Genomic DNA, 25811 nt, shown 5'->3' on the forward strand with positions numbered 1-25811 from the left:
CCTACAGACATGCTACTATATACTATAGTAGGCCTATCATACTCCTCCGAATAGGATCTTCTTTGCGAAACCAGAAATATTACTTGTGACTTTAAGTTTTAGGAAAGTTTATAGAAAACACTAAGAATCAGATGTTTAAGTCTTACCTTTTCTTCACTGTACAATAGGCTACTTTCACAGAAATAGAGCACACAACAGGAGGGAGAGGCTGGAGAGATGGCTCAGTTATTAAGAGCACTCACCGGATGCTCTTCCAGGACCTGGGTTCAATCCCTTACACCCGCATGGGAAATCATAACTTTCTGTAACTCCAGTTCAGGGGATCTGACAGACACCTTTGGCTCCCATAGGTACCGCACACAAGTGGTGCACAAACTTACATAGTAGTGCCCCCCCCCCAATAATAAAACAGTAATTTGAAAGGAACACAAAAAGATAGAAACTAAAAGCAGAGGTCTGGGTACATGAACATATTCACACATGTATATACAGACTGAATTTCCACACCCCACAAACAGGCTTAATTTACAAAGATGAGGTATACATTTCTTAGTGTGTACATCAGTGGTTCACTAGTTAAAATGTTAAGTTAGAATGCTGTAGTAACATTTCAGAACGACTCTGGTTTGATCCCATTAAACAAAGAAGACATTCCAAATAAGCATATTCTTCTAACAGCAAAGACTCTTCCCACTTTTTTTATTTTGACATCATAGTTCCATAAATTGAAAGTGGAAGATTGCTGCTCAATAAAAGCCATTTCATATATATAATATACAGAAGTTATTTTAAAAGTCTGTCATATAACAGATTCATTTGGTGCTACCAAAAACTTACGATACAAATAAATGACTACAAAGGAAATCATCACTAAACTAAGACACAAAGGAACTATTCTTTTCAGGGGAAAAAAAAAATCCAAATAATTTCTACCATGTTCAAAGAATCAAGTCCATCTGTTAAAGTGTGCATTATCATATTCTCTTAAAGCAGGAACTCCTCCGAATCTTTCAATTTAAAAATGTTCAGGCATAATTCTGTCTGTACATTCAGGAACAATCATATTCTGATTACATAAAAAGTTTTCATCGTGCAAAAAAGCCTAAGTTAATAGTTTTCTAAGGTCTAAAGTCAAATGAACTATTAGCAATTTCCTGACCAAGCTGTCAATCAGATGCACAGAGATCAGGCTGCTTAGCTGTCCTGCTGTGGTATGGATACTTCATTTATTTCCTTCATGTTTCAAACTAGCAGATGTCAAAGTGAGAATTCATTACTGCAGCAAATGACAGAGTAAGGGAGAAGTCTCTCACGTCCAACAGCCTTTGCCATCCTATAACAATCTTTACAATTGTAGGTATATAAGCAGAAGGGAGGAGGAAACAAGAGCAGGTTCAGACAGATATATAAATAAAGGGAAGGCTGAGCTAGCACACACTATTCAAAACCTCATCTGAAGTCTGCCCAGCCTACCAAAACAAGCAGAGCAGATGTCAGTGCAACTTTAACCTGGTAATTTATCTGAGTGTGGTTGGGAGTGGGGGAAACCAGTTGGATGGAAAAGATTTCATTCCTTTCCTTCTGAGAACAGAGAAAATCAGGAATTTTAAAGGTCATCAATCAGAAAATGAACAGTAACACTTTCTCAATTAGCCAAAACAAGCTAAAGATAAATGTTAAAAATATCTTTCTGTCTATTTATCCACCCATATATCCCACTGTACCAATAGGCTTTTGATTAAAATAAGAAAAAACATCAAACTACTCTTCAAACATTTTATAAGAGGTATCATCTAGAAGTGACAAAAATAAATTAGTTTCCCCCAATGACATTATTTAATATCTAAAGCATAAAAAGCTATATAATATATACAAATTAACCAGTGTTCTTACAAAAGTAAAGCAGTTTTGCACTAATGACATTACACTGTATTTCTGGTGAAATATGAGGCACAAGAATATATGCATTAATTAGGCATTGTCTGTCTAACCAGTCTCTATGGTTATCACTTAATTCTTGGCAATATATAACTGGTGTGTATTTTGGTATGTAAGTCACGAATTGTAGAGAACAAGAAGCAGTGTAGTATAGTAACAAGGTCTGTATTTGACAAATGACTGCATTGTTGAACACATTTCTTTTATGAACTTTGTGATTTGTTTTGCAGATGGCCACTTGCAGTAGATCCTGCAAAAATAAAAGAAGAAAAAAATCAGTCTAATTTGCTATTATGGTTTGAATATGAATTGTCTACAGGCTCATGTGCTGAGGGATCGATTCTACTTTGAGAGGTACTAGAAAGGAGAGAGAGCTTAATTAAGCTGGAGGAATGGGAGACTGTCCCAGTGGCTACACTGTACTCTGGCCCTCCTAGCTTCCTGGTCACCACAGGCCCACAGTGACAGAGCCTAGTATACATGGACTGAAAACTCAAGACACTGTGAACCCTTCCTCCAATCCTCTTAGGTGGTTTCCTCAGATACTTATTAAAGCAAAGAAAAACTATGACCAACTCTGAAATTACCTGATTTTAAACACCTTTTCCCTGGCATGGCTAATAAGCAAATATAAAAACTTTAATAAATCAGTAAGGTGTGCTTCATGTAGGTTATATAGACGGATTTGAAAGACCCTAAACATACCATTAAATGTTATAAAAGCAGGAATGTATGTGGAGATAGGACAAATGGGTTTCAGAATGGACGCTGGTGTGAGTAACCACAGGAGGAAAGCTGTTTTACACAGCTCCAACTATTTGATACTAAAAAAAAAATCACATCACCCGACAATTATACAATACCAACTTTAGAAATAAACGGAGGCATGAAGCAAAAGAGTAGATGAGGGAAACTGCCCATGTTTTAAAAGTACTAAGTTTTACAGAACATGGGGCTTTAAAGGTTGGTTAAGAAGTATTAAGACCCAAAGAGTAGATGAGAAACTTGTTTTCAACCATCCTTGTGCACTCGTATGATGCCATGAGAGTTATACTCCTATGTGAGGGTACTTTAGTTTCTACTTCAGAAAACTCAGGAACTAATACAAAACTTTATATTCTAGTATACTTGCCTGGGAAAATAATCTCTATATATACAGTCTATGAAGTTTAATGTCTTATAAGCAGAGATGAAGAAAAGTTAATTTTCAAGAGCCATTAGATACAGATTAGTGCACCCTAATCGTCATCAGAGAAACATCCTTATGTAGCAGAGTGCTTAGTATACAGACCCCCACAACTGACCAGAGGCTAGCCCTAAAAGTGACATCTTTGTCACTCCCTCAAGGCTCAGGGAACACAGAAGCAGACTGGCAAGAACCAAAAGCTAGGGAGACTGCTGTGAATAGTGTTTTCTGAACATGACAAGGCCATCATACCCAGGAACTCAGAGCAGCTGTGGTTGCATGCTAACATCAAGCCAGTCAACATTCCAGTGTGCATGGAGGAGGGGGTCACAAACTCCCCACATTGGCAGCTGATGGCTTTCTTCAGATGTTGCCCACGTTCCAGTGGATGACCTTACACTTATGCACATGCAGGCAGCATGAACTGGATTCCGTGGGTTGAAAGGACATTAAGTTGGGAAGGGGTGTGGCTGGAGGTAGTATGGGAGGAGTTCAAAGACCTGGGGAGCAGATATAACCAAAATACAAGTAAAATTCTCAAAAAATAAAAATGTTTCTGGGGGGAAAAAAAAGCTATGGAGAGAGGGAGTGGGAGAAAAGAGAGATTAAGATTGATTTTTCTTTATTCTTTAGTCCTTGTGTTGAGTTGGGGGAAGAATTTCAGCAGCAAATGAGGAATGTTCCTGACTTGTTACAGCACAGAAGAGCGGGCAGCAAAAGTGAAAGTCTGAAGGAAGCTGATGAGAAGTTACTTGAGGGGCTGGAGTGGGAAACAAAGGCGTCAGGGCAATTAGGAGACATTAGATGTTTGCGAGCGCTCTACCACTGAAGTGCACCTCAGTTCCTAGTGTTTGATCAATTAAAAATAAATAATAGGAAGAGAAAGATTTAATGACTGCTAGGATGGAGTTTGCTCAAGTTAAATACTGTAATCCTGACACTATCACGAGACAGTGACTCACTATTTCATATTACAGAATTACTATTCCATAGTAAGCACCACAGATAAATTACACTGCCACAAAAAACAAAAAAACAAGCACAGGAAAAGGTTGTGAATATATACAACATCTTCAATCATGAATAAAGATGGACAGAACAGTCACTGCATTTTTGAGACAGGCCATGCTCTCTAATCCAGGCTGGCCTGAAATCACAGCAATCCTGCAGTCAACACTAGTGCTGGATTTACAGATATGTGCTCACCTTACAGATACCTGGCTCACCTTTGTTAAACACAGAATAGTAAGTGACAAGAACTAGGGGCTGGGGTATATACTTCAGTAGTAGATATATATATAAGGCCCTGGGTTTGATCCTGTACCTCAAAAACAAATGAAATAAAATATATTCCCTATGACTATAATTGCTAGGCTGCAGAAAGCAGTCTAAGACTTAAAGAAATGACAAAAGAAAAGTTGGATGTGATGGTGGGCACTTGGAACCCAGCGCTTAGAGGCCAAGGGAGGTGGAGTAGAGTAAAGTTGTTGTGGGCTTCACAGCTTGGCTCTATCTCAATTTAAATTTAAGGGGGAAAAAACAAAATAAAAAAAGTAGTCAAAAAATATAACAGCAACACTGCAAAGATGACGTACTTTTTGTATCTACAGGAATGTCAAAACAAATCTTCCATACAAAAAAACATGGTTTTTGAGCAAAACATGTCAGTTCGTGTTTGTTATCCCAGTACTTGGAAGAGTACAGACTAAGACAGGAAGATGTGATTTCAAGACCAGCAGTGTCACATGACAGACCATCCCACCAAAACCAAAACCCCACATAAAATACCCACAAACAATAGTCCCCAACAAAAAACAAAAACTGCTTTCTTTAAATGAGTTCTAATAGTATGAGTGAGGCTCTGGGTTAAATTTTCAACACTACAAAACAAAACAATAAAAACAAGTAAAACGCTTTAAACTTTAATTTAGATTTTCTTGTTAAATAAAACATGACTTCATACAGTCAAGCAAAATATCTTTAAAGCCAAGTAAATAAAAAAATATGGTTTTATAAAATTAATTTTAGGCATAAATTTATTTTGAAACTGAACTCAAGGATTAAGCTGTAGAAACACTGATACAATCTTCTGAAGGATTCCAGAAGCTCCAGCGAAGGAAGCACACTATCTTAGGCCTAGTGACGCTGCTAAGGCACCTGACCTTGATTTGACTCTTCAATATTCATGCTGTTTCCATCTGCAGTCTCTGACATTTCTTCGTCATCATCATCATCATCATTCAGGTCTTTTGAAATTAACTGTCTAGCTAATTTAATATTCAGTCCTTCGTTGTAGTGAAGCTTCCTTTTCATTTCAAACTGTCGCTTCTTTTCTGTAAAAGATTTGAAAGAGGACTGTGAGCTTAGGTCTCCACTTGGGGACTGGTCAAGCCTGTTCTGTCAGAGTCCACTGTGTAGAATACAGTTATATTCACTTCAATTTACTTGAAAGTTGTTGCTGTCAGTTCAAGACTATTTCTGTGCTCAATGGCCAAGTCTAGTAGTTAGTAGTAAGATTATACAGCCCACAAAATCTCAAGTATTTAATTTGTGATTCAAATATAGATCTTAATCAATGAATAGAAATGGACAAAGCTTTTAGAAATTCTGTGAAGAAAATTTAAAGATACAAGAAAACTTTGTAGCAATAGTATAATCAGATGTATGAAGACTGCAAAAACCCCTACATTTCTGTAAGCAGCCCAAGATGAGCTACATCTCCTAATTCCTCTGCCTCCTAAATGCAAACATTCTAGGCATGCACCAGGGCTGGCAAGACAGCACACCTGGCTCACATGGTGAAGAGAAAGATCATTTCCTGGAGACTGTCCTTTGCCCTGCACCCGGGCACGCACACACGAGCACAGCATAAATACAATGTGCAAACAAATAAAAGCAAAATAGGCACACACCACACCTGATTATGACTTCTACTTTCACTAAGGAAAAAAATCCTCTTAAAAATCCTTATCAGTTTAAAAAACTCCTATGACTTTAGAAACATAATTAGTGGCAACTCAACACACCTGCCACATTTTATTCACTGAACTGCTCATGAAGAAATAAAGAATTCTAAGATTTGAACCCAAGCACCCATATAAAAAGCCAAACATCCTGTAGCAGGCACAAGCATAAACTTACACTGAAACACAAATACAAAAAATAAACTTGCTGCCTTAACCACCCCCACCCCATGTGTGCTCACAACCACCAGTAACTTCAGTTCCACGGGGATCTAGTGCCCTCTTCTGGCCTTTTTGAGCACCAGGCACAGATGGGGTACACTTCCATACAATGTAGGTAAACATTCATACACACAAAATAAAAGTAACTTTAAAATGAATTAATAAAATAAAGCTGTCGATGAAATGAATTAAAATTCCATCATCCTTGCTTTATCGATGATTTTAATCTCAAAACAGCACAGCCATCACCAAAATAAGGATATTCAAAGTTCCTAAGATCTAATTCCCTTCAAATGTTATATTATTACCAAGTGTTCTATTATTAAGATCTTGTCAATCATTATTTATTTTTCTCTGCTTATATAAAATACTTCTGAGCCAGAAGGCGGGAGCACACCTTTAATTCCAGGAATCAGGAGATAGAGGCAGGCAGATAGAGTCCGAGGCTAGCCTGGTCTAATGAGTGAGTTCCAGGACAACCAGGACTACACAGAGAAACCCTTGTCTCAAAAAACAGCATACAAAAACAAAAGCAAAAAAATCACATTGGAGATGGGAGGAGGGTCATCTCACCATACTGTTCATATTGGTCTTGAAATTGTGGGCCCATCAGTCCTCCTATCTCAGCCTTCTCAGTAGCTAGGTTCACAGGCATGTACCAGAGCAGTTAGGTATCTTTAAATATTCAGATGATGTGAAGGCAAAGCAAATATCCACCTACATCTTAACTCACCAAAGTAATACCTTCTCAGAAATTGTAAAATGAAATTAACTTCCAATAACCTCACTCAAAAATGGAGACAGAGATGGCCAGATTCCTTGCCTAGTATTCATGAATCTAATCTTCAGACTACAACAAAACAAAGCAAGACACCCAGAGATCATTAACATTTTTTTAGCTAGATTTTTTTTTTCTAAAAATATGTTTTTACAGCCAGGTAGTGGTGGTGCATGCCTTTAATCCCAGCACTTGGGAGGCAGAGGCAGGTGGATCTCTGGGAGTTCAAGGCCAGCCTTGTCTACAAGAGGTAGCCCTGGGACAGCTAAAGATGCTACACAGAGAAACCCGTCTTGAAAAACCAAAATAAATAAATAAAAATTAATATATATATATATACATTTACATACATACACACACACACAACTACAAAACTGAATCACATTTTAAGGCATAGTTTGTTTCTGCACTTACTACGCTGTTAACACAATCACATATCCAAGTTTATCCAAGACAGACTCAATGTCATTTCAACTTTGTAAAAAGTTTCAAGGTAGTGAGATATAATCACCTACTCCAAGTCAAAGCTTTCTGGTTTCTCACTATATTAGCAATGCTTTTTATGATATAACTTATACATAGTTTTTATGTATTCTATTATTTTCAACATAAATATAAATGCACATTACTCTTTGTAAGTCACAAAATATTTTAAAAAATGAAATATATTGTTTAGGTTGTAATGATCACAAAACATTAAACATAAGTAATGTCTTGTGATATTTTTACTTTTGAGATATATGTAGTTACTGGTAATGCCTGAAACAATTCTCATACTAATCCATAGAATATGAGCAGCCTCCTCTCCCATATTCACACTAAAAATAAAACTGTCCTTCCCCACCTTGTAGTATTGGGGACTGAATCCTGGGCTCAAGTCTTTTTTGTCTCACTATGTGGCCCTGGCAGGCATGGAATTCTCTATTTGGACCAGTCTGGCCTTGAACTCATAGTGATCAGTCTGCTTTTGCCTCCCAAGTGCTAGAATTATCCCTAGAGTATTTACTGATCAATTAGAATACAAAATGACCAGTGCTAAGTGCATTAAATACTTCATTTCATTTAATAATCACCAACAGCTTAGTCTGTTTGTTTGAGATGGGGGAGTCTCACTAAACTTCCCAGGTTGGTCCTGAACTTGAGGGCTCAATAGATCATTATGCCCCAGCCTCGTAACTCTAGTACTACAGATATGTACTGTCAAACACAGAACTATTTTTTTTTTAAATTAGCCAACTTAAAAAAGCATCAGACTTGGAACATAAAATCATATTTCTCAGACTCCACAACTAATAATTTTAATTACTGTAATATACATTAGATTTATCTTAACAATATCTGGGCTAGCCAAGTGTAGTGGTGCACTCAGGAGGCAGGGGCAGACAGATCTCTGTGAGTTTGAGGCCAGGTTGGTCTACCTACTGAGTTCCAGGACAGCCAGTACTGCCTAGTGAGACCCTGTCTTGGAAAAAATCAAAACAATAAAAAGAGAGTATCTGCACTGTTAAAATGGCTCAGCAGGTGGAAGGTGCTTGCTGCCATGACTACCCCACACAGGGAACTGACTCCTTATTAGCTGTCACCTGACTGTATCATGTGTCAGCTCAAGTGCCCATACATACACATAAAATAACAAATATGTCTTTAAAAAGTGGTACTTATTGACAGCTATAAGCCTAGTACTGGAGAGCCCAGGCAGAGGATTGCTATACGTTCAAGGCAAGACTAGGCTACTGTTTAAGACCTTGTCTCAAAAAAAAAAAAAAAAAAACCAAAAAAACAAAAAAGTCACCTGTAAATTCAAAATGTTTTCTAGACATGTAAATATTTAAGGGGAAAAACGCCTATATAATTTAGTAATTCTATTAGTAGCCCCCGGTGCTATTTATTGTCAGAGTCTCTCTAATGCTGATAATGAGCTTGGGCTGAGATCTGCCGAACAGCTTCACTAGGGCTACCCAAGTGTTCTTCCACCGAGCTACATTCTGAGCTTTTGATTTTTTCTACAAAGAGAATGAGAAACACAGGGCGATGGTGACACACCAGACCAGCCTGGTCTACAGAGTGAGTTCCAGGATAGTCAAGGCTACACAGAGAAACCCTGTCTCGAGTTCCTCCAACCCACCCCCTAAAAAAAAGAGAGGATGGGACAACTATGTATAAGTTATCCCTCAGTACCTGAGGGATTGGATCCTGGACGTCTAAGGGCATCAGAATCTATAAATGTTCAAATCCTTCATGTACATGGTGTAGTATTTGCATATAACCTTCACACACTGAACGTGTTCAGTCATTTCTAGGTTTAATGCTATGTAAATAGTTGCTGTGCTATACTGTTAGGGAATAATGACAAGAAAATCATGTTTATCCGAGTTCAGTATGGGTTCATTTTTCTTCCCTCAAACGTTTCTGAATCATTGTTGGTTAAATGTGCAGGTGTTGAACCTGCAGATACCAATGGCCAACAGGGTATTTTATATTCTTTTATATAAACTAAAAATATTTATTTTTTAAATTGTGTTTGTGTGCCCAAGGCTAAAGTTAACAGCAATTGTGACCCATTGACATAGTTGCTCAACTTCGGTCCCCTGGCAAAGCAGTACACATACTTTACCACTGAACCATCTCTCCAGCCAAATTTTATCTTGAAAAGCTAATACATTCAGATGGTTCAAAAAGTATAAAAAATAGTAAGATAAAACATATTCCTATCAGACCAGTGTTCCATGCAAACAAAAAACACAAAGGCAGTAGTGCCTCAACTACACATGTTCTGTCTGGAGCACAAGAGCCTCTTCCATCCTGCAATGAGGGCTTCTCTAGCTTCTCTTCTAAGACATCACTACTCTGTGCTCCATGAGACCTATACAATTTTCATTCTATATTTTATCATCCTGGATCTCTAGATAAATTTCACTGTCTTTTTTTTTCTTCGACACAGGATCTCGGGTAGCTCTGGATGACCATACATCTACTACAGAATGAGGTTCTGAACTTCTGCCTTTATGTCTCTAGTTTTGTTATAAGAGACAACACAAACAGTTCATTTGTGCCAAGGCTCAAACTCAGGGCTCTGTGCATGCTATTTAAGCACTCTCCAAACTAAACCACATCCCCAGTCCTGCATCACTACTATCTTAAAACAGAAATGGCACAAAGAAGGCAATCTATCCACTTGAAGATCATTCAAATACTCAATGACACTAAAAGAAATAATTTCATAAGTAGTTACTGAGTTTCTTTTTATTGGGCACCAAAAAATACAAAGAAAGGAATATCTACAAATACTTGGACGACAGTAGTATTTTTTGCACCTTCTTTTAATCAAGGGGGCAATACTATTACACGAAAAACTCACATATGTAGATCTGATTTACAGGTTCTATTTTTACTGCTTTTTGTTTCCTGCCCACTTCCCAACTATGAAAGTAATTTTCCAATCTTCAAATATACTTATTTTTCACAAAAATTATTAGCATCGCACTGAAGGCAGCTGCAGGAATTACCTACCTCGCTCTTCAGGGGAGAGATCATTATCTTCCTCTCCACTGCTTTCTTGTTCCCGAACCCGATACTTTGGCTCAGAGCCTTCAGCAGCAGCTAATCTATAAAATATTTATGAATAAATTAGTAACTGTGACTTGTACTATTTAAATGTCTCATTCAACTTGAGTCATGGAAATACTTCAAAATCATAAATAACTATTCTACCTACAAGTGATGAAGAAAGCAAAAGGAAAAGTAGGGATGGATATAAGCAACAAGGACAGCAGGGTAGGTGCTAGAAATCAATGAACAACAGGAACTTATGTTTGTTTTTCTCACATCTTTACCATGTAGGTGGCGGGATATGAACAGACTAAGTATTCACAGGGTCAGGCACTTTAACCTTGCTACCTCCTGTTTAGATTGATATTAATCAAGAAACAAGATTGCAATAATTGCTATAAAAATCTAGTTAGGGGCCAGGAATCTTACTCAGTGGTAAAGTAAGTATTTACTACATAGCCCTGGGTTCAATTGTCAGTAAAAACCTAAACCTAGGTAAGTTTAGTCTTTTGTTTATAAATGTACAAGCAGAACACAGCAAATGTCTTTGACTTTGCACAATTAAAACTCCCCACAGAAATGCTTTAGTACTTACTTCTTAGCTAAGATATCTGGAGTCATGACTTCGTTGCCTTCCGAGTCACTATAGGCATCTTCATCATCACCTATCATACTAGGATGACAAGCATGTTTCTATTAACAAGCACATTATTAAAACTGATACATGAAATAAAATTGTACCGCTAGAAAAACAAGACTGAAAACAAAATTTTATTAATTAAAGTAACAATTTATTTACAACTTTGTTGTCATCTTTGAAATTTAACTTTAAAATAGTTTCTATTACACATGTTACTGGGCTGGGAATGTAACTCAGTGGAGTCTTTGCCACACATGCATAAGGTCCCAGAGCTCAAGGCTCAGGCATAAGGAATGATAATATAAGTTTAGTAAGAAAAAAAAAAGCAACCATACAATACTGAAAACTCAAATTATCTGGGGGAAAAAAATAAAAATGTCAATTTTCTATCCAATGAGGCAGATGGACAAATAATGCAAAATAACCCACTTATTGGATTAGTATTTTGAGAGGGAAGAGTCCTGCTGTGCAGCCCAGCTGGCCCCAAATTTGTGACTACTGGAATTACAATTAGGCAGTGAGAATGCTGAGCTGGTTTAGAATTTGTGTTTATATAGCACCATTAAGGAAGAAATGGTCTACACAGACGTACGACTAGGAAAAATAAACAGATCCTACGGTGGGTAATCCTGGCTGTCTACTTCGCTGGATTAAGAAATGCACAGAGACAGAGCCAAATGTCCTCTCCTATGTGGAAACCCTCCAAAGAGCTTCCCAAGCAGGATGCAGGATAGAATCAGGAGTGCCCACTGCACACAAGCTTCTCCTCTACTCTTGAGATTTGGGGAGGGGCCATCTGTAGCTCTTTCACATCCTTCCAACTATCTCACTCAACAGCCAACATGTGAACAAATCTATGAGAGACAAAGAAAAATGAAAACAACAAAAGTACCCAGGGAATTAGTAAAGCTCAGCTCCAGGGAATTTGTGATCACAGTCTCAGACAGTATCAGACCATGAAGACTCTGATAAAATGAGAGATAAAGCTTCTGGATTCAGGATGGCATTAGTAGAAATTTGTGCAAGGCAGGAGGTAGGACCTAGTTGCAAGGAAAAAAGTCACTGACTTCACTGATTTTTTTTTTTTTTTAAAGAAAGAACATAAAGTTGGTGAGTAGGGAGGTAGAGGACCTGGAAGAAATTAAGGAGGGGAAAGAATATGATCAAAATATATGGAATTCTCTGCAGTAGTAAGAGCAGCGGGGCTGCGTCACCAGCTCCCCGGCCGCCTCACTAGCTTATGCCCCGAAATAATTACACGGACACTGTATTCTTTTAAACACTGCTTGGCCCATTCTGCTCTAGCCCTTAGTGGCTAATTCTGATATCCGGATCAACCCATCTCTAATAATCTGTGAGCACCAGTCTTACTGGGAAGATTCTAGCCTATGTCCATCCTGGGTCAGAGCTTCATCGCGTGGGCCTGCCCGGGAGCAGGGCATGGCGTCTCTCTCTGAGGCGTCTTACCTCACTTCCTCTTTCTCCCAGCATTCTGTTCTATTTACTCCACCCACCTATGTTCTAAGCTATGAGCCCAAGCAGTTTGTTTATTACGTAACCAATGAAATCAACAGATTGATATATGACACTCCCACATCAATTCTCAAAAAACATGAAAAGAATTTTAAAATTCTCTACTACACATTCCCTCTGATGATGTTCTACCCCCAGTGCATAGGGTCAAGCTACCACAGACAGACACCAGCATCCTTTGGAGCCCTGAGTCAACAAAAATGGAAATCCCTCCTCTGGAGTTCTCTTCTGCCAGTTACTTGGTCAAAGCAACAAGAAAGTAAACTAATACTGACCCTAGAGACCTAATGAATAAAAACCTGCTGGTTATACATTTATCCAAGGAAACGTGAAATAAACCCACAGTTAGGATTTAAGTAGAGTAGAATATAAGAAATATAATTTGTTGACTTGGAGCAATGTTCAACAGAAAATTATGGGTTAGAATGAATTGTATGTATATATAAAAGAATATAAACCACCAACGAGATTTTTAGTTTAAAATGATCTTTTTAAAAAAAAAATTTTGCTATTGTTGTGAAACAAAACAAAACAAAACCAATCTCATGGAAGTAACAAGAGCACTGAGTGCTGAATTGACAAAAGCTAACTACTCTATGCATACACAAGCCTGCTAGTGACCAAGATACACTTCTGCAGCTCTACAGTGAGGATATATGGGTACGGAAGAACAAGATACACTTCTGCAGCTCTACAGTAAGAATATATGGGTACGGAAGAACAAGATAGACTTCTGCAGCTCTACAGTGAGGATATATGGGTACGGAAGAACAAGATAGACTTCTGCAGCTCTACAGTGAGGATATATGGGTACGGAAGAACAAGATACACTTCTGCAGCTCTACAGTAAGAATATATGGGTACGGAAGAACAAGATAGACTTCTGCAGCTCTACAGTGAGGATATATGGGTACGGAAGAACAAGATACACTTCTGCAGCTCTACAGTGAGGATATACGGGTACGGAAGAACAAGATACACTTCTGCAGCTCTACAGTAAGGATATATGGGTACGGAAGAACAAGATACACTTCTGCAGCTCTACAGTAAGAATATATGGGTACGGAAGAACAAGATACACTTCTGCAGCTCTACAGTGAGGATATATGGGTATGGAAGAACAAGATAGACTTCTGCAGCTCTACAGTAAGGATATATGGGTACAGAAGAACAAGAAGAAATGCAACACCAAATGTCTACCATTCAGATTTCACTACATTTTAAATGTTATTAGGAAAAAACAACAACAACAAAAAGCCACCCATTCCTCCCAAGTCATGTCTGATCTGAGTTATTTTAGGACAGCTATCCTCGGTGAGGGGTGGCTACCCGCTTTACTGAGAAGGAACAATATCCCGACTTTGGATTTGGTTTAATAAAGGGTTTGAGATATAAAGTATACCCTGTAATTAAGAGGAAAGGGGTATGAACTTCCTTAAATTCATCACTATTTAGTTTTATTATCTGTAGCTTCTGTTTCACTCTTTCTGTCACAGATTTTAACATTTTCACGTGTATCTGGGCTGTTTCTGTTAGCATCACATTATCTCCCTAAGTCCTGCTCATTTAAGATAGCATTTTCGTTGTTGATGTAACTCACATCTGACATTCACAAAGCTCTGAGTTTAATCCATGAGAACACATAAACGGGGCATAGTCCTGTAATTCCAGTACTAAAAATATAGGCAAGAGGATCAGAAAATCAAAATCTTCCTCAGCTACGTAGTAAGTTCAAGTCTAGCCTGGGTTTCATGAAACCCTGCATGACTTGGTTGCACAGTGGTGGTGCACGCCTTTAATCGCAGCACTTGGGAGGTAGACGCAGGCGGGAAAAAACGAACAAAAAAAGCACATGACTTACAGATTTATTTGGTCTTACTTTGATTAAAAAAAAACTTATTCCTGAAAATATTTTTCAATATAGATTAAGTTCTAATCTTAAGTGTTCTACTTATTTAGAATCTGTATTGTCTCATAATGCTTATTATTGCATTATTTTTGTCTCTTTTTGGATATTGATTACAATACCACTTCACAATTATATTTTAAATTTTTTTTAAATTTTTAAAGACTTATTTATTTATTATGTATACAATATTCTTCCTATATGTCTGCCTGCAGGCCAGAAAAGGGCACCAGATCTCCTTACAGATGGCTGTAAGCCACCATATGGTTGTTGGGAATTGAACTCAGGACCTCGGGAAGAAGGAGCAGTGCTCTTAACTGCTGAGCCATCTCTCCAGCCCTATATTTTAAAATTTTAACTGGACCTAATGGCTCACACCCTGTTATTTCAGCACTCAGGAGGCTGATGCAGAAAGACTACTCTGGCTTCAAGGCCAGCTTGAACTATATGGTAAATTCTAGCCAGCCTGAAATACAATGTGTGATCATATCTTAAATAAAAAAAAATAAAAATTCTGAAATTTATAACTGCCAAATCCATACTATCAAAACTACAACACCATACAAAAGAATACAAAACTATCCCTTCCATGTAGTTTTCTTCCTTTTTCTTTTCTTTTTTTTTTTTGCAAGGAAAGCCTCCGATTTCTATTTGGGGAACAAAAAAACCCCTCAAATCTCATCTTCCTTTCAAAATTTGGAGCTGGGAAGATGCTTTAGCAGTCGAAAGCACTTGCTGCTGCCAGGACATGAGGTGGAGTCTCAGCGCTCACATCAAGTAGCTCACACCACCTCCACTCCAGCTCCACGAGACCTAACTTCAGTTTGTGTTCTCCTCAGCACTTCCACACATCATATATACATACACACAAAAATAAAAATCACAGCAATGAAAAAGAAGACAAAGCTCACTTATTTGTGTGTATCAGCAGCTAGCCACCATCCAGGTGCAATAATATTTATTCACTACTACAACAATAATGTGTGTGAAGTTACACAGTATTAACAACAAAAATGTACTCAGGGAGACCATTAGCTAGCACTCTGGCATGAAATATAAAACCCCTTCTGAATGGAGATGGAGGAGGAGAGGGTGGGTGGGGAGGTAGAAGGGAGGTGCTAGAGGGAATGAAAGAAGAGGAGGGAGGGGAAACTGTAGTTAGTATGTAAAATAAAAAAAAATGAATCATGAAAAAATATTTCTCCAAACACACACACAGAGAAATATAAAACAGATTTAAAGTTTCTGTCATTTAGAAATTATATCAATGCAAATGGAAACAAGCCACAAGAGATACTATGTCTACATTATATACCTGTGGCAAGGAGTGTTTGGCTCATCTATTTTCATCAAATGGAAACAAGCCACAAGAGATACTATGTCTACGTTATATTACCTGTGGTAAGGAGTGTTTGGCTCATCTATTTTCATCAAACCATAGTCTTTGTCAGCTGGATGATATGTTGCCAGGATGTTCATTTCATCCCACTTCTGGGACTTTTTGCTGAAATTAAAAGGGGGGGGGGGAAGCATTTAGTATACATATTAAAAACAGCAAGCACTGATACACAGAGAAGTCCTGTCTCGAAAAACAAAAACAAACTAACAACAACAAAAAATTGTACATGTCTACACTTAGCAGGTGAGTCTGACTTCATGTTCTCTTATTTTCTAACCTTCAGATTAAGAATATCACATTTTCACTGTGATAAAATGTACAAAATACAATTTTAATAAATTATGAGTATGCTTCCTGTGGCACTAGTTATTCGCACTACTTGCAATCAGCCCTACTATCTAACACACAGATGCAACTGAAATTATATCCATGAAAAAAACTACGAAACAGCATGAAATATAAACAATATTTAAGATGTGGAATAGGGCTCAAGAGATGACTCAGTAATGAAGAGGTTCTTGTGGAGGACCCAGGTTTCAGCTCCCATTATACCCGTGGAGGCTCACAACCATCTCTAACTCCAGTTCCAGAGGATCAACACAGTCTCCTGGCCTCCAAGGGCATTGCATACAGTACACACACAGGCAAGCAAACACACCCAAAAAGTAAAAATAACGTTTATGATTTTAAAATTTTTGGTTAAAAATTCTAAAACAAAATTTCAATTTCACTTGTCATAGTAGAGAATGAGTTTAAAAAAGAAGTTTCAATTACTTTCATGCTCAGTTTCATCCACCTTTTTCTATAACAAGACTCAATTTTTAAAAATATTTGGCTGAAGCCAGGTGGCGGCAGCGCACACATTTAATCACAGCACTTGAGGCAGAGGCAGAGGAGTCTGTGAGTTCGAGGCCAGCCTGGTCTACAAGGTGAGTTCCAGGACAGCCAGAGATAAACAGAGAAACCCTGTCTTTAAATTAAATTATTATTACTGTCTGCATATGTAAGGGGGTTAGATGAGGGGTCAAAGGACAAGCTGAAAAGGTCAGTTCTCTCTTCCATCTTTTATGTGAGCTTAAAGGATTAAACTTGTGGGAGGAACTTGGGTTGTCTGGGTTGCATGGCAAAAATATCTTTAAAACAATTAAACTGGGGCTGGAGAGATGGCTCAGAGGTTAAGAGCATTGCCTGCTCTTCCAAAGGTCCCGAGTTCAAGTCCCAGCAACCACATGGTGGCTCACAACCATCTGTAATGATATCTGGTGCCCTCTGCTGGCCTGCAGGCATACATGCCAGATAGAATATTGGATACATAATAAATAAATATTTTTTAAAAAAACAATTAAACTGGCCTTCTATTTCAGCCCGCTACTACATCTGTTTTAAAATTATTAAATATTATTTGCTTAGAAAGCAAATAATTCAGTTTGTTCATGGACACATCCGAAGGAAGCTCACAGTGAAAAGAAACACACCTTTAAAGAATTAAGAGAGAGCCGGGCGGTGGTGGCGCACGCCTTTAATCCCAGCACTCGGGAGGCAGAGGCTGGTGGATCTCTGGGAGTTTGAGGCCAGCCTGGTCTACAAGAGCTAGCTCTGGGACAGGCACCAAAGCTACAGAGAAACCCTGTCTCGAAAACCCAAAAAACAAAAACAAAACAAAACACAAAAAAAAGAATTAAGAGAGAGTTGTGGAATACTACTAACTATGTAAAGGTGTTACATGTATTTATGCTGCACTGTGAAACTATGTACAGATGTGCCGCATTTGTTTCACCTTGCCTGCCTAAGCCCCTGATTGGTTTAAAAAAGGGTTAACGGTCAATAGGCAGGAAAGGGTGACGCCCTGGGCCAGCCAGTCAGCCTCAGAGGAAGCAAGAAAATTAGGACAAAATGAAAGGTAAAGAGCCCTGAAACAAAATGTAGATGAAGAGAAATAGGTTAAATTAAGTTATAAGGGCTAGTAGGACAAGCATAAGATAAGGCTGAGCTTTCATATCCGTGTCTAGATTTGGGAGCTGGTTGGCAGTCCAAGAAAGTTGCTACACAAAAGGGCTGCAGAGATGCCTTGCTGCTCTTCCAGAGGGCCCAGGTTCCATTCTTAACATGGTGGCTCAACTGTAATTCCATTTTCAGGGGATCCAATGCCCTCTTCTGACCGCCAAAGACATCAGGCATACATGTGGTACACAAATATACATGTAGGCAAAATTCCATACACTTGAAAAACAAAAATATATAAATAGAAGCTAATTTTAATTTAAAAGATTTAAAACAGAAAAACAATTCTGATACTAATAATGAAAAAGAATTGATATTGATTTATGCTTTAAGAGTAAGCTCCAGGGATCCTTCCTGTCTCCACCTCAACACAATGAAAACAGGCACATACTACTATGTCCTTTTCACAGGAGCTGGAGATCTGATCTCAGTTCCTCGTGCTTGTGCTTTAGAAACTGAACCATTTCCCTAGCCTCTAGTACAGTACTTTTTCATTGTTTGAGACAGGGTTTCTCTATATATCCCTAGCTGTTCTGGAACTAGCTCTGTGGACCAGGCTGGACTCACAAGATCTGCCTGCCTCTGCCTCCCAAGTGCTGGGATTAAAGGCCTGCAAGACCACTGCCAGCATGTATAGTATTTTCTTAAGCTCTAAATTTACATTTAACACAGTTTTCTGAATGTGAATTATGATTAGATATATTAAAAATATTAATGACTTAGCTGGATGCTTTCTAATCTCAAAACAAAACAAATGATGATAACAATGCTAAATGACGTTAAATTTCTAAATGTTAATGCTGAACTACATATAGCATTATCTTACATGGGTATACAGAGAAAGAAGGAGCCAAGGAAATGGCTCAGTAGTAGGCAAAACACTAGCCCTCTTAAGCCTAGCTACCTGAATTCAACGCCCAGAACTCAGGTAAAAAGAGACAGTGGCAGGCGTCTGCAGTCCCAGTGTAACGTAAAAACATGGAGACAGGAGAATCTCCTGAACTAGTCTGTAGAAGCAAGAGCAACTGACCTTGCACTTCAAAAAGGTAGAAGGCAAGAATGAACTCCTGCAAACTGTTATTTGCACATGCATGCTAAGTGTGGGTATGAGCTCTCTTTCTCTATCTCTCGCTCATACACACCCATACACGTATTTCTTAAAGAAAGATACAATTTAGATGGATATTTGGCATTTAAAGAGTGTTTCTAATATGAGGGAAGAGACACGGACACCCTGTAAATTTGTTTTGTAAGATGACAGAAAGAAAAACATAGAACACAAGCAGAAATTGCATTTCTTAAATTTAAGAATAAAATTTAAAAGTATAATCCCCATACGCTAACATTAATAATTTGGAGTTTTGCATTTTCTTTCCACTCTATGTACTAAATTATATAATACATAAATAAAAATATATATTAATATGTAAATATATACACCAACACATAAACTATATACTATATTAAATAAGCTACTTTTGTCGTTTTGCCTTAATAACTAATATTTGACATAAGTTAACTAATGTTAGATATTTAAATGTAATCTAACACTATTTAAAACAAACAGAGACAGACATATTTCCATTTACTCTATTTGCTGATGATTTTAGGATAATTTGCTAAAATAATCTTTTTCTCTTTAGATGGGTTCTTACTGTGTGATCCACAATGGTCTACAGATTCAAGTGATCCTCCTATGTCAGCCTTCAAATAGCCATGATTCTAGGTATGGGTCACTGTAGTTGGCACCCAAAAAAACTTTTAGGAGCACTTATGTGGGGGGGGGGTGGCGGCACACATCTTTAATCCCAGCAGTTAGCAGGAGGCAGAGGCAGGCAGATCTCTCTGAGTTCAAGTAAGCCTGGTCTATAGAGCTACTTCCAGGACAGCTAGGGCTATACCATAACCAAACCATACCAAGCCAAACCAAAAACAAAAGCAAAGAACAAAAGATGCAACAAACAAACAAAGACCATTTATAATGTCACCAATTTTTGCCAAGACATTTCTAAGACTGGTTATTTGTGCTTTTCTAACTTACAGAGTATTAAGTAGTGTTTAAAGCTATGTTTTACTAGGCCGGGCGGTGGTGGCACACGCCTTTAATCCCAGCACTTGGGAGGCAGAGGCAGGCGGATCTCTGTGAGTTCGAGACCAGCCTGGTCTACAAGAGCTAGTTCCAGGACAGGCTCCAAAACCACAGAGAAATCCTGTCTCGAAAAAACCAAAAAAAAAAAAAAAAAAAAAAAAAAGATAAAAATGTATTAGGTCATGGCAGATCTGCTGTGATAGCCAAACTTGCTGGTTTCAGTTTCACCCTTCCCACGGGTGACCAGAGCTGCAGACTGTTTACATCTTGTCCTGTAAAAGTTACTTCTTTCACTTGGGTAGTTCAAATGTTTCTGCTTGCTTGTTTGATACTTTCCACTGCTCTCGGAGTGGCAAGCCAGGTTTTGCTTCAAAGTATTAAACTTTAATTTCACATTTCAATAAACAGGTTTTTTGGTTTGATTTTTTGTTGTTGTTGTTGTTTTTAGAAAAGATTCAAGACTTTGAAGTCTGATACCACAACTGAAGTTAAACTAAGACTTAACAATAAAGCAAGCAGAAGCAAACAAAAGGCAACTTTTGGGAAAGAAATAACCTTTTAATTTTAATTAGCTTTGACTTTAACACACCACATACTTAAGGAGACAAAATAGAATTCAGCACCTTGGGGTGTAGAGGGTTCACATAGCCTAGACTGGCCTTGAACTGGCTACATAGCCAAGGATGACCCTGAGCTCTCATTCCTCGTACCTCTCCACCTCTCAAGTACCGAGATTGTGTGTGGGTCACTATCCCTCACTCAAACACAATTTTAAAAAGTTGAATTTACCAGAAAAAAAACTACAACAGACTCTGGATTGAGCTACGTAAAGGAACCCAAGACACATGAACAATTAGATTTCTACATTTCTATAACAACACAGTTAAGAGTAAGGTCCTGGGCTGAGCATTTTAACTCATTTAAGATGTACAATCTACAGATAAAATGAGTAATTCATTGACAGTCAGAACTAATAACCAGTGACTAGTAGCAGACAGGATTCAGATTAAGCACTACACTACAATTTCTCCCTAAAATGGGATTTAGTAACATTTAACATACTTTTAATAACTGTAAACAATCACTTTCACTCATATCTGAAAAAGAATATACCTTAAAATGAATAGCATCCTATAATTATAGGAATTTTTTTTTTCTTTTTCTGGTGGTAGTTTCTTTGACTCAATGGGGCAATGTTTTCAATGAACTGATCTAATTTCATTAGCTCTAGACGTTAGGTTAGGCCTTCATATGATGTGCACTACACTGGAGGTATCCTGAAACAATTTTGGGAACTCCACAAACCCAGGAGAGGACAGTGGTTTTCAAAACAGTTGAGCAATGTGGTACCATGTTGCAATGTGGTGTACTTAACTTGCCTAAATATGAGAAACTGTGGAGTGTATCCATTTTAATTAACCCCCTAAAACTAATAGCTGGCAAATGTTAAGACTCACAGGAACTAATAGTTAATAATTCACTCAAAACAAGACACTTAGGACACCTGCTCGATATGCTGGTGTGTACCTGGTTCTGTGTCTCTGGGGTAAGGAAGGGGAACTGCAATGCCAGGGGTAACCTGAGTGTAAAATCTTAAAAAATTTACAAATAATGATTTATCAGTCTTAAAAAGAACTTAATTAAAAACAATCAAAATACCAAAGACTATTTTAAAAGTTGAATTTACCAGAGTTTTGGAATACCAGTGTAAAATTTACAAACCTCCCTTTACCTATACATTATTTTTTTTTGGTTTTTTTAAAAAAAAAAATCTTTGTATCTGTGAAAATGTGCATGTGTGCATGTATGTTCAGAGGACAACCTTGGGTGCAGTTCTTGCCTTCCTTGTTTGAGACTGCATCCTTATTTCCTTTTTTCAGAGTGTGCCAGGTTAGCTGAAGCTCTCAAGCATTTGGGAATCCAAGGGTTCTCCTGTCTCTGCCTCCCTTACAAAAGCACTGGGACTACAGGTGAGCATGCTATCCTGTCTGGTCTTACATGGGTTCTGGGGATTCAAACTTAGTTCCTCACATTTGCACAGCATAATGTTTTGCCCGCTAAGCCATATTCCTTAGCTCCTACATTCATTTTAAGAAATACAACCAATAGTATGCATGAATTACGGCAATATTTGAAGTACATTTGAAATACTGTCAGTAATTACTCCTATACAAGTTAACACCCTTCAGTAACTGGGGGCAGATGAGAGGGATAGTGATGAAGCAATTGCATTGGACATGATAAAAGCATGCAAAAAAGGTAGGCTTCACTCTTACTTGCAGGCTATCTGGGAATTTCCTTACTAAATCTAAACAATAGTGAAGGCGGTTTACTGGATGGTCAAGACAGCAGCAGAGTAGGAAAACTTTATTGTCCACCAGCAGCGGCCAAATATGGCAAGGCTCTGCTTGCTGCTTTCAGTTCTCATACCGTATAAGTCTTCTTTGATTTTACTAATTACTAACATATATTCCTGAACTCCTTGTACAAAAGGATGAGTTTCATTGACCTTTTGATACATGTCCATCACACGGTCTGTTCATAAAACATACAAGTATGTGCCTTCCTTTCCCTTCTGTTTCCATGCTGGGGATCAAACCCAGGTTCTTGCATATGTGAGGAAAGCACTGGACCACTGGGTTACATCCTAGCCACAAGTACATTCTGTGGTCTACTTAGTGCCATGCACATTTCTGTTTCTGTTGGTGAGTGGCTCCCGAATGGTAAGTGTTGCCCAGTGTCCCTAAGTGCAAGAAGGCCATGGATAAACTTACAATGGATAAACTTCATCCAGGCATGAGTGCTACTGGCCATGAATTCAGTGCTAATTAATAAACACTATATATTAAATACGGTGTCTTTAAGTAGAAACACATAAAACAAGGTTAAGTAAGGATCAGACGATGACAATTTATGACCAGAGGCTTGAGAGGACATAATCCCTTATTTCCCTTAGGATCAAGGACTCAAAGCTTGCAACAATGCTTAGCATCTATGGAACAATACAGAACACAATTACTAGAGTACAATCCCCTTAGAGCTCTGGCTGTTTCCACATTAATATGATGGCCATCTGTGTTATTAATGCACTGTTCTACCATTTCCAGTTAGACTGACATGCTACCTTGTTTCTGGATTCTAAGGACATCATAATTGCAAGAGCCACTTATTTTTGGTCTTTTTATATATCAGATTGGGGGTACTAATTTTAATTAAATTAAGCATAAACATAAAAAGGTTGTTTCAAATGTATTCAAACTACAATATTATCATTTCTGTTAAAAGAGGCTCAATTAATATTGCTTGCATGAATTGTGACAATAGCAGTTTTATTTCTATAATTTGTTTTCTTTGCTTTATAATGTTCCAACAGTGATTATGAAAAGGCTTATCTTTTACCAGTTGGAACCAGACACCATGAACTTCAATGAATTAGAGTTTGGTAGTGCTTGCTATGTGGCTACAACTACAGTCAATGCAATCTGTCAACAAGCTTATGAAATCCTTTTTAAATCAATCTGCCCTGCCAGGAACTCTTTCAGAAGAAGCCATTTGTCTAATGGAGGCAGTCTCATTTAGTGGCATCCACGGGAAAAAAAAGGAAAAAAAAATCTGAATGTAAATCTCAGGAAACCATGGGAGTCAGGGCAGGCAAACCTCTAAGACTGTGCTTTAGATTACAGCACATCACATTTGAGAATGCATGGACATCAAGCCGGCAGAAAAAGACACTTGGCAGTTGGAAAAAAGCTCACCTGGATAACATAAAAGTCAATGAGAATCTTGCTGCTTAATAGTCAGGCTGTGGAGGTGCCTTCTGTAGGTATTTTTGAACATCTTGATCTTCTTGCTATTGTTATGTTCCGCATTCTGTTTTCCTCCTGACCTACAACCACTGTCAAATCCCTTTAAAGCAGCTTACTTCAAGCAGAGGTTGAAAACTTGAGAAGGAAGGTCAAGAGTCAAACCAAAAGAACGAGGTGGGGGCGTTGTCCGGCAAGGCTAAGTCCCTTTCTAGTGTCTGCAGGCCACAATTCTAAGCTGAACTCACACAAGAGACTTTCTTCAAATTTCCCTAAATTTGTTCCCAGCTAGTTACTCTTAGGACTCGGCGCACGCCTTTAATCCCAGCACTCGGGAGGCAGAGGCAGGCGGATCTCTGTGAGTTCGAGACCAGCCTGGTCTACAGAGCGAGTTCCAGGACAGGCTCCAAAGCCACAGAGAAACCCTGTCTCGAAAAAAAAAAAAAAAAAAAAAAAAAAAGAATGCCCTAGTTCTAATAGATTTCATCAACATCCTCATTCAGTGCTACTACTACAAATTTCAGTAACTTTCCTAAAGCTTTATTTTCAAATGCAAGAGTTCTTCTATTTTTAGTAACTCATAGTCTCTCAGCTCCCTTTCTGTCTGACCCAGTGGTACAGTTATATCTTAGACACCACACTGTAACATTATTTTCATTGAGCACTGAACCCTGGGTAGTTTTCTTTGTAGCCCAAACACCTCTTTTCAGGCCGGTATATTGTTCCATTAAACAAGTGTAGCATAATTAATATTTCACCATTTCTCACTAATGGACCTTGGGCGTTTGCCAGTTATTTACTACAACACACAATGTTTTACGTCAACATCTTGAGTTGCTTCTCTCTGAAGAGCGTTTAGAAACGCCGGACAGGACCCCAAACTAGAAAGCACCAAAACTCTAGCTTCAGGTACAAAAATATAATAACTTCCCATTAAATACAGATCAGTGACTTTAAAATTTTGGTTTCCTTTAGTGCGGAGATGACAAACCAGGAACTGGGAGGATGCAGGAAGATGCTGAATGTTGGCTTTGTGCTTATGTGTGTGTTTTAATTTTCATCTCACTAGCCTGAACCTAGACTGAAATTTAAGGGCAAGAAAGTAACTCCTCTGCCGCAGAATTTTAGCTTAGGGTACCGAACAATAACTTGACAGCTAAAGCTTGGAAACTTCAATTTGATTCTAAAGAATCTGGGGACACCAAGTTCAAAAGCCAGGTTTAAAATGTATACATGTACCTAACAAATATAACGCGAAGAACGCCACCTCTGCCGCCGCGACGGCGCCCGTGCCGGCTTCAGCCCCGCTCCACCCCGCGGCCGGAGGGGCAGGGCCGAGACTGGCTCCCCGCGGCCGCCCGTCCGCCCGGCTCTCACCTCAGCTCCTCTTCGACAGTCCGGCGGGGCTGTTCGGCCGAGGCCACCACCTGGGAAGCCGCAGAAGTCTTGTTCTTCAGGATTCCCTTGATGGGCCGGTGCGAGGCCGTCGAGGCCGCCATTGCCGGTCGCTCCGGCTGTCGGCTCAGGGTCGCTGCTGGCGTGGGGTCCTGGAGGAGAACGGGTGGGCGCGCTGAGACCCCCCAGGCGGCCGCGGAGCCCAGGCCGGGCTCAAGCAGCCGCACCCGCTGTCGCAGAAACCACTACGGGCGTCACCGTCACGACACAATGACCGCAACGCCACAGGCGACGCCGCGCGGCGGGCGGCCCTCAGCCGCCGGCACAGGAGACCGCCGCCCGCGGAGGAGGACGGACTTGTGCCCCAGCGCGGGAGCGACGCGGACGCCCAAGCCAAGCTCGGCCCGCC

The 25811-nt window shown here is 38.9% G+C and overlaps 1 protein-coding gene across 1 annotated transcript; it reads right to left on the bottom strand.

Annotated features, from left to right (window-relative positions):
* Positions 1 to 684: 684 nt before the first annotated feature.
* On the bottom strand, positions 685 to 25811 carry Ppp1r2 (protein phosphatase 1 regulatory inhibitor subunit 2). The gene is made up of 6 exons (XM_041673007.1): positions 25385 to 25811; positions 16112 to 16219; positions 11232 to 11309; positions 10598 to 10692; positions 5287 to 5457; positions 685 to 2188 (listed from the first exon to the last, which is right to left on the bottom strand). The coding sequence occupies exons 1-6, from the start codon at positions 25504 to 25506 to the stop codon at positions 2142 to 2144; spliced, it is 621 nt and encodes a 206-aa protein (XP_041528941.1). The 5' UTR covers positions 25507 to 25811; the 3' UTR covers positions 685 to 2141.

The sequence above is a fragment of the Microtus oregoni genome, unplaced genomic scaffold (assembly GCF_018167655.1).
Source record: "Microtus oregoni isolate MIOR12 unplaced genomic scaffold, Mior012 000023F_ref0000262, whole genome shotgun sequence".
In the NCBI taxonomy this organism is placed as follows: domain Eukaryota; kingdom Metazoa; phylum Chordata; class Mammalia; order Rodentia; family Cricetidae; genus Microtus; species Microtus oregoni.